General features: G+C 37.9%; 1 protein-coding gene across 1 annotated transcript in view; it reads left to right on the plus strand.

Moving 5' to 3' along the window:
- MAP3K4 (mitogen-activated protein kinase kinase kinase 4) overlaps positions 1-9,887 on the plus strand; it is a 141,328-nt gene that overhangs the window by 88,358 nt on the left and 43,083 nt on the right. Inside the window, exon 4 of the mRNA XM_012646841.1 lies at positions 8,769-9,011. Within this exon, the coding sequence (XP_012502295.1) occupies positions 8,769-9,011 (243 nt within the window). The remainder of the gene's footprint in view (positions 1-8,768; positions 9,012-9,887) is intronic.

The following is a 9,887-nucleotide window of genomic DNA, read 5'->3' on the forward strand; positions in this document are numbered from 1 at the left end:
GTTTTCAAGGTTCATCCATGTTGTGGTGTTGTATTAGTGCTTCATTCCTTTTTATGGCCAAATATTCCATTGTATGGCTATACCACATTTCATTTTTCCGTTCATACATTTCTTAAAGTTTTGTATTTTTTTTAAGTATTTTTAATGTATCTTTTTACAAGAATTATATAAAATACTTGGTTTTGAAAGTAAATCTAAATAATGTATTTTCAAAGAAATCTAGCTTCTCTGATAGGAATAATCTTTTTTTAAAATTTTATGCTTTATCCTCCCATTTTTTAATAGCTTTTTTGGGTTATGCGGTTTTGTTTATTTACTTTTAGTATTTAAGATGGGCTCATTTTCCCCAAGGGTATCTTTATATATAAATATCTTTACATAATACCCTTATTGCCCCATCTCCATGTTTTAGTTGTTATGTTGATTCCCAACTTTGAGCTATGTTGGAATTATCCTTTTTTCCCTCATGTTTTCATCTGAAGTAATTTTCTATTACTTCCAGTGAAATGCTAAGATATTTTCTATGCCCACCTCTTTCTCCCCAGATTTTGATAGTTGTGGTATACCTATATTGTCAGATCATATAGCCATGTTGACAGTACTTCTCCCTAGAGCTGCCATGTAGTCTTAGTTCTGCAGCTGTATGTGTATGTAGATAGATAGAATGTACGTGTAGATAGATAGAATGTACGTGTAGATAGATAGGTCGATAGAAATTTATATAGAGATATAGATGGAGTATTTGGATTTTGCGTTACGGCTCATCTTTAATTCTTACATCCCAGCCTCTTGAGTCATTTTGGTTGTATGACACTTGTTCCCTAATACATTCCTTGGTAAGAGGAAGAGAACTCATGAGAACAGTATTTCCTGAGATCTTGGATGTTTCTAACAGTTTGTAACGTTTATACTTGAAAGTCCGTTTGGCTGGCCGTAAAAATCTTTGGCTTATATCTTCTTACTATGAATAAACTTACTATTCATTATCTTTTGGCATAAAGCATTGAGGTTGAAAAGTTGATGACAATGTGATTTTTTGTTTTTACTTATTAGCTTTGGTTTGTTTGCTGAGTATCTGAAGGATTTTTTCTTTTTCTTTTTCTTTTCTTTAAACTCTACTAGTTTAACTCGATTTTGGTTTTTTTGGTTTGATACTTTTGAATACATGGTGTAAACTTTCAATATATAGTTTCAGAGTTTTTGATTTTTGTCTGTTTTTAATCTCAAGTGAGTTTCTTCCAGTATTAAATTTTTTGTGTCATTGATTTGGTTTTCGTTGGGAACCACTACTGATGTATTTTGGATCTACTTTGCCTATCTTCTCTTTCACTTCGTGTCACATCTTTTTTTTTTTCTTCGTTTCCTTTCAATTTATGAAATTTTCCTCATTTTTACCTCATTTCTTTGAAAGCATTATCTGTTCTATTTGGTCTTATGTTCCTTCCATTTTTGTTTTGTTTTTTGAGACAGTCTTGCTCTGTCGCCCGGGCTAGAGTGCTGTGGCGTCAACCTAGCTCACAGCAACCTCAAACTCCTGGCCTCAAACAATCCTCCTACCGTGGCCTCCCAGAGTGCCAGGATTACAGGTGTGAGCTATCTACACCAGGCCTGTCTGTTTTTGGCTTTTGAAATGATCTAAAATGTCATTTTCTGAGTTCTATCAATTTGAATTTTTCTGATTCTAATTTATGCCGTTCTTTTATATTTTCTATTTTCTTAATTTCTTTTAGCTCATTTCAGAAATTGGGCTACAGTTCTTGTCCACTTAGTGGACATATTTTTCTGGCATGCTTTCATGGTTTGGAGGGTTGCTCTGTTCCTTTTTCTCTCTTTACTTATAGTAAGTAACCCTGTACTAGATTCTACCTCAGCCCTTTTCTGTTGCTTATTGTTAAACATACCATGAACTTTAAGGAGAGAAGGAGTTAGGAATGTGTTCAGGATTACATCTTTGAGCTCCCTCTCCTGAAGTGCTAAAACAGTGTGCTCTGTTGTTTGAGATCTCTTGACTGTTCCTCTCCCCCTTTTCTGGATCTTCTCTTTACTTCTGTTGTCCTTTATTGGTCACTTGGATTTCACTCCAGCAATTTTTTTTCTTGGTGTGAAGGTTTGTCCTGGAAGGGAATTTTGGGTGCTAGTTTTAAGAATTCATGGGGCCTAAACCACTCTAGCCCCTTTAGACTTTATTGCCGACCCCTTGACTTCACTCAAGAATTTGTGCCAGAATCATCCTAATTTGACTGAAGCTCTAACATAGACACAATGAGCTTTCTATTGAGTACTCACTGGTGATTTTGGAATTTGCCCTTTTAGGCCCATCAAACACCCTGTTAATTCCTTCTGCTTTCCTTGCAGACATGCAGATACTGCATGGGCTTGGTACTGTTCATTGTTTTTCCCCCACTTTTTCTATGTTGGGGTTCCTGAAGATACCTGTCCCATAGTTTTATCGCAGATGTGTCTCAGAGTCTTCCACTGCCACCCCAGGAGAAAACCTGGAGTCACAGGGCAAGCCTGGCTTGGAGGCACACAGGCTTGCCACTCACAGGGACCCTTCTCTGAGCCCCAGCTTTCCCAGGGGCTAATAACATCTGGTTGCACCAATGTTATGAGAATCCAGTGACCTTATAAAAGCAACCGGGTAACAATTACTGAGCTCCAACCCATGAGCCAGGCACCAATGAACCACCAGGTTCTACTGTTAACATACACATCGGACAGTTAGGAATCTGAGGCATGGGCACACAACCAGGAGGAAGGTGCTAGAACCTGGGTATGAATCTGAATTTCCCTGACTCCCAAATGTGTTGCACATTGTTGGTGTGCACTAAATAGCAGCTGGGTTCTGCTGTCCTAGTTGCTCTCTTTGTATGGTGGGTGGGGAGGGAAATTGAAATCCTGCTGCCACCACTGTCTTCCCAGAATTCTTATTTTTAGTTTGATCTATACTAAATTACCAATATTTGATTATTTTTAACTGACTAAAATGGGAATTTTATATGGTCTAACCTAATATATAGCTCTATGTTTAGGTTTTAATACATCTGAAATCTCATTTTCCAAATACATATGTTCAACATGGATCTTTGTATTTAAGTTAATAAATACTTTGGTTTCCCATAACAAGCAAGAATTTCTAAAATAGCTGCACAATTTAAAAAATGATTACTTGTGACAGTGTGAGGTATCCTTTAATTGCCTGTGACGTTCATTAGATAATCTGTTATTTTCCAACTTCTTAAACTGCTGTCTACCTTTTTTTTTTTTTTTAACATTAAATTATAGATCATTGGGTATGGCTCTGTGTTCTGTTGATCTGTTTATTACTGCGCCAGTACTTTTCTATTTTAAACAGAGTAGGTTTATTAGGTAAGGTTTGGTATCTTGTAGGGCAGTTCTCCCCATTCATTCTGTCTTTTCAGAAGTTTCTGGGATGTTTTAATTTTTGTACGTTACTTTTTTCCACATGGACTTCATTATGGATTTGTTAAATCCAAACAAAATGACATTGGAATTATTATAATTACATTTCATCGTCTAATTTAGGATCTTGAGGATAGAGAGCACCCCTCCTATGATTAGAAGAAACACAGATGGAAATATTTTATAACTTGCAGGTCCTCAGGGGTACAGGGCATGCCTGGAGGCCACACATACAGAAGGTCAGGGAGCATAGGCAGGGAGAGAGAGGGATCTGTGGACCAACACTTCTGTTGGGTGTAGGGTGTTATCTAAACACATTTCCCATGGGGAGGTTTACTTGGTGAGTCTAAAGCAAGTGGGCATGAATTCCAGGAGGTCAGCTGTGACTGAGAAGTAGTCACTACAGCATGTCTGCACAGTACATGCGAGTGTGAGGGTCAGGGGCCAGTTGAGTAGGCTGTGTGTGGTTGTCTCATGTGGACGTGGTTACCAGGAGTAAGTTGTATGACGCGGATATCTGGATTGAACACACTGAGGAACTGGGAGATGGTGTAGAACTGGAAACTGTGTCAGGGGTGACTAAACCCTGTTTCTGGTATGAGAAAAAGATATTGAGTAATGAGGCAACATAAAATTATAAGAATCACTACACATTTTTATTAATGTCCTTATATTATCGAGTCTTCCTGGTTTGGCTGAATTGATCAGGGCATTTACACCATCTTTAATCCTGTACTCCTCACTGGAATGAAATAATAACAGATACGCCATTCCTACACCACACTGCCCCTGTCCCCACTCTGTGGTTTTATTGAAATAATTTGGAGTTTAGGATCCAGGTTCTTGCCTTATAGTGTGCTTTTAAAATTTTTTAAAAATATTCCATTCTAGAACTTGAATTATAGTCCATAACCAAATTATCATCCTAGAGTTGTATCTAACTATACGGGTTGGGTATTCCTTATCTGCACTGTTTGGGGCTAGAAGTATTTCCAATTTCAGATTTTAGAATATTTGCAGAATACATACCAGTTGAGCATTCCAAATCTGTCATGTTGGCACTCAAAAAGTTTTGGATTTTGGAGCATTTTGGATTTCACATTTTTGGATTAGGGATGCTCAATCTGTATATGTTTTGTTAGGTTTATGGCTTGTTACTTCCTTTGATACTTTTCTTCCCCTGTTTTGAGAGCTTTATTCTAATCCAATTTTCATTGGACTAGACTCTATCATACTTCCTTGAGTAGTTTTTTAGAGAAGGTAAATGAATTGTACTTTGAGTTCTTCCCTGTTCAAAGAGGTTTGGTTTTGTTTTCTTCACATATTAGTGATAACTTGAATATGCCAAAGGCTTTCTTCGTCTTTTTTTTTTCTTTACGGAACTCCTATTAGTCTTATGTTAGACTGTCTAAATCTGACGTCCATATCTCTTACTTTTTACTCAAAGTTTTCATCCCCTTTCCTTTTGCTTTGAGTTATAGTAGTATTTTCTACAGTTAATTTATAAACTATTAATTCAGTTTTTGGCAATATTCATTCTATTTTCATTGTTTTTATTGAATTTATTTCAAAAAATCTCAATGTATTATTTTCCAGAGGATTTAATGAGATCTTGTATTAGAGTATCCTTATGGTTCCCTGTTTCCTACGTTCAGTCAGTACTAATTGAAGCCAGCTGTTCTGATTTTCCACCTGGGTCTTCTCTTAAGGAAACTGCTGTTTCCTCTTAAATGCTGGGTTTTTAATGTCTGTTCCTCTCTGTCTGGACTTGTACTGACTTACCGTGTCCCACCAACAGGAATGAATCTCAGTGCCTCTGTAGGTCTGGTCACGGGGTCTCCCAGGTGGAGTGGTCTTGCAGTTGTTGAGCGGTAGGGATCGTTCTCCCACCTGCCTGTAGCAGACGAGTTAACAGGCTGGGATTGTAGAGAATGCCAAAAAAAGTCTTTAGAATTTTATCATAGAAAGTTTGCTGAATTTTACAGAGCTTTAAATAAACATTTTTTTCTGACGTCATTATACTAGGAAAAAAAGCATTTATAGTGCCTAAAGTCTTTATACAGATACGTCTTAACCCTGACCATATTTATCACAAGTAATCATTTTAAAAATCAAGTGGCTATTTTAGAAATTCTTCTTGTTAGGGAAACCCAAGTATGTATTAATTTAAATGCAGAAATACATGTTGAACATAAAAGTATAGACTAATTTTGGTGCTATGCAGATTTCACTCTAAGTAGAAATACTCGAGTGTTCCCCAATTTATATTTTAGTGGTTATATGCTAACATTTTATTTGGTTGATGTCAGGTTATAATAGATTAAATGTCTACATTTTAAGGAGTAGAGGAAATTTTTTCCTTTCAAGCATTTAATTGTTGGTAATTTTATGCTATCCAAGAAAACAGTATTTTTGTAATTAAATGTATCTCTGTTAACCCAAGTATGTGTTATTTTTTTTTAAAAAGCATCCACTTTTAAAACTGTAGAGCTTGTCAACTTCTCACTAAAATAATTGCTATTGTCATTAAGAAATACAATAACAAATCTGAGAACTAAGAATTTATTAACAAGATTGATCTGGTCTTATGTTCCATTCTTTCATGTTAGATTGTAAATAGCCAGAGAAGTGATATTGACACTTTTGTAGGAGTATTTACCTGTTAATTTGTTCAGCATTCACTGTGTGGCAGGTACTCTAAGTGTTGGAAATCCATAGTTAATTAGAGATAAAGTCTTTTTCATGGAGCCGATGGTCTAATAGGTAAATCAAATAGATAAAATAACACGTTATAGTAAAGCATGGTCAATACAACTCAGGAAGTATTTATTTGCAAGGCACAAATACTGTGAGAAGGGGAGAGATTAAATGCACATCTGAGGCAATCACAGAAGACTGTAGAGGAGGGTGGCATCTGAGCTGCTTCCTAATGAGAGTAAGAGTTCACCAGGGACAGGACATTGTTAGCAGATCATAACCTCCAGTAATAAAAGATACTAATTTATGCAGAAACACAGAGGCATGTTTGTTGACGTCAGGGAAATGTAAGAGGTGTATGGGTAAAGGCGAAGGAGTGGTGGCAGGAGATAAGGATCAGGATCTCCATAGAGACCAGGCCATTAGGCTTAGTAAACATGCCTAATGCTTAGGGCTGCTAGTGGAGCCATGTGTTTTAAATTAGAAGGAGGGTTAAGACAACCCTTAGAATAAAATCACTTTGGGGGTTATTGTGAGGTCAGTGGATTGAAATGTTAGAATTGGAAAAGCAGTTAAAAGCCAGTGTGAATTAAGGCAGTTAGGGTAGGGAGGAGAGGGTGGATTTGAGGAGTATTTAAAAATAGGACTAGTAAACTTGTTAAATGTCTGCATGTATATTTCAATGGAAGAGAAGTGTGGAGGACTGTGTGAAATGTGATTGACACAGGGACCGGGAACCATCCTGAAGAAGGTAATAGCTATAAAAAGTAGTTCAGTCTGCAGTGGAGGTTCTTTGCAATTCAGATACTGAGTCCTCTGAAAGTTGTAGATGTGGGGGTTTGCACAAATCTGACTGAAGATGTGGTTGCTTGCATTTGCTGTGAAGCAGTCATGGTCTAGTGAGAGAGATAGACATGTTAACAGTAGTAATTTTGCAAATGTTATATGTAGTATCTTTTTAAAGGCACTTTTTCCATATGTATACAGTATTCTATATCTTTATTTAATCTTTAAAAGAAGTGCAATGATTACTCTATGTTTTAAATGAAGAAACCACATCTGAGAGACTACTGATTGTTTCCAGAATCACGTCAGAAATTAACTGACTTGAAACCAGGTTTTCTGATTTTGGGACCTTGATTTTTTTCTTATTAAGCCACACCGTCTCTATAATCAAAATCAAAATGAACTCAAGGTTTAGAGTTGCTTTAGTTGGCATGCTGTGTGTGTGTGTCGGGGGGTGAGATTAAAGCCTTTGGAAAGGTATCATGAGATGAGCCTTGAAAACTAGATTTCCAGTGGACAGATGAGGAGAGGAGCGTTTCCAGGTGAGGAAGCAGCGTGGGCAGTCAGGCTGGTGTGCAAGACATGTGTGCGCAGGTCGGCTGAGCCCGTCCCGTGGAGGACAAGAGAGGCAGGGCTGCATGAAAAGGTGGGACTAGGTCAGGAAGGGTCTGCCATATCAGGCTGAGTTCCTTGGGCCGTATTTGATAGGTAGGCAGCTGGGGGCCTTGAAAGCGTCAGATGAGGATATCATTCATGAATTCAGCAACAAACATTTAGTGTGCCGTAATAAACGTCAGGCATTGGGACGGTGGGTGAAATGTGAAATGCTCTGGGGAGGAGGAAGGGGGCGAGGAGGACTGCAGGAGAAGCAGGGACACTGGAGAGCCAGGGAGGAGGCCGAGGGAGAGCACGCCCAGAAACAGGTTGGCCTGGCTTGGCCTGGGGAAGGGCTGCGGGACAGCAGAGTCCTGGAAGGGAAGCGGGGACAGACTGTGTGGCCCTTAAAGACAAAGTCAGAGTTAGATTTTATTCAGGTGGATCCTAGAGTGCCATGAGCATGTCTGAGGTGTGTTTAGAAATGGTCACTCTGGCTACTGTGTGGAGGTCAAATTAAAGGTCAAGACGGGAGCAGGGGAAACAGTTAAGAGCTCGCAGTGACCCACAGGGGAGATAGGAATGACATCACGAAGGCAGAATAGCTGCAATTGGTGACATTGTAAGTTGAGAAAAGTTGAGGTTTTCAGGTTTTGATGGCCTCAGTTTTCTCAATAAAAGGAGATGGTAAGGTTTTTGAAAGCGATTGGTCAGATGATATCGCCAGAGGTTTAAGAACAGTGGAAAACTCCAAATCCCCTATTTTATGGGGAGAGGTAAAGGAGTTTGAGGGGGACAACTGAAAGAATTGGTTGAACCCACTGATTTTTATGTTTTCATCAGTGCTACTTAGGACGAGCTATTAATATTACCTGATTTTTGTAATGTTTTCTCAAATTTTAATAATTCTGTGGTTTTCTCAGTCTAGAGATAATTGTGGATATTACCGTATATAATCTTCAAACTAGTGTTCTGATCATTTTAAATGTGATGCAAAAATGTTAAAGATGAACCTCATTCTTTTTCTACTATACTTTTTTGATAAAAGTATTACAGTTTGGTTTTAATTCTTGTTTAGGTTTTCTAACACTCTTAGAAGTTTTTGTGTCTGTGTTGAAAATGTTGAATTATTAAAGATTCTTTTCCCTCTGAAAGTGGAATTTTGTGGCTTTGTCAACAAATTATAGAGAATAATAGTTTGTAACCATAACCATAGGATATTGTCCTGTATGCTCTTTTAATCTTTACCTGTTGAATTTTTTTTATAGTTTTCTGAATTTCCAGATCCCATGTGGGGTTCCGATTATGTGCAGTTGTCCAGGACACCGCCTTCCTCTGAGCAGAAGTGCAGCGCTGTGTCGTGGGAAGAGCTGAAGGCCATGGATTTACCCTCATTCAAACCTGCCTTCTTAGTCCTCTGTCGAGTCCTTCTGAACGTTATACACGAATGTCTGAAGTTAAGATTGGAACAGAGACCTGCTGGGGAACCGTCTCTCTTGAGTATTAAGCAGGTTTGCTTCAAAGACTGTTTATAATATTTAGCAATTATTATATTTTTCTACAGGCTTATAATTTTTGTTTTGAGGGTTTTTTCTCTCTAATTGTTGCAAATAGTGGGAAATGAATGTATGTTAGTGATTTTAAGCTGTACTTTTTAGGATAATTTAAAATGTTCTTTGTACCATACTCAAACAAATAGGATTATGGTTGAAGTTTTCTACCATCCCTTTCCTTGTTCTAAAAGGATATAAAAATATGGTGATATTCTGTCCCTCTACATTATTTATATCAGTCTTTGAAGACTGGAAATTTAAAGTTATTCATATTAATAAAAGAATATAAGTTCCTTAAATTTATTTTTTGGTTTTATTTAAGGTACATGTAAGCAGAGAAATGTCTTTAGAGTATGCAGAGGGGAGACGTTTGGACTTAAGCAGTGGTGTCATTTAAACAGTAATGACAACTTCCGATATACTAGTAGTTGTTTGTTTTGGATGGGATCTTATGGGGGTTTGATATTCCAGGGGCAGGAGAAGAATGGCTGGAAGCAATTGTATCTTGCAGAGTGCTGAAGAAGGACTGTATTTATCCTTTGTGATGTTAACATATTGACATCCACTGTATAAAAGAAATAATTTCAGATCTTGTCCCAAAAAAAGAAAGGCTGGTACGTTTTTCATGGACTGTGCAGGTGTATCCCCCAGAGCCTGCTTGGCTCTATGAATGACAGGACTGAGCATAGGTGAGCGGTGAAGGCTGAGGAAAGACAGGTGAATACAGGTCATACAGCAGCAAAAAGGATTCGTGTGTGTTTGCTCAGTAGGTACAGACTAGAGTGGCCGTGGAGGTCAGTCGGAGATGGCCCCTGCCTCTCATTGCCTTCCCTT

The sequence above is a fragment of the Propithecus coquereli genome, unplaced genomic scaffold (assembly GCF_000956105.1).
Source record: "Propithecus coquereli isolate 6110/MARCELLA unplaced genomic scaffold, Pcoq_1.0 Scaffold25, whole genome shotgun sequence".
Taxonomy (NCBI): domain Eukaryota; kingdom Metazoa; phylum Chordata; class Mammalia; order Primates; family Indriidae; genus Propithecus; species Propithecus coquereli.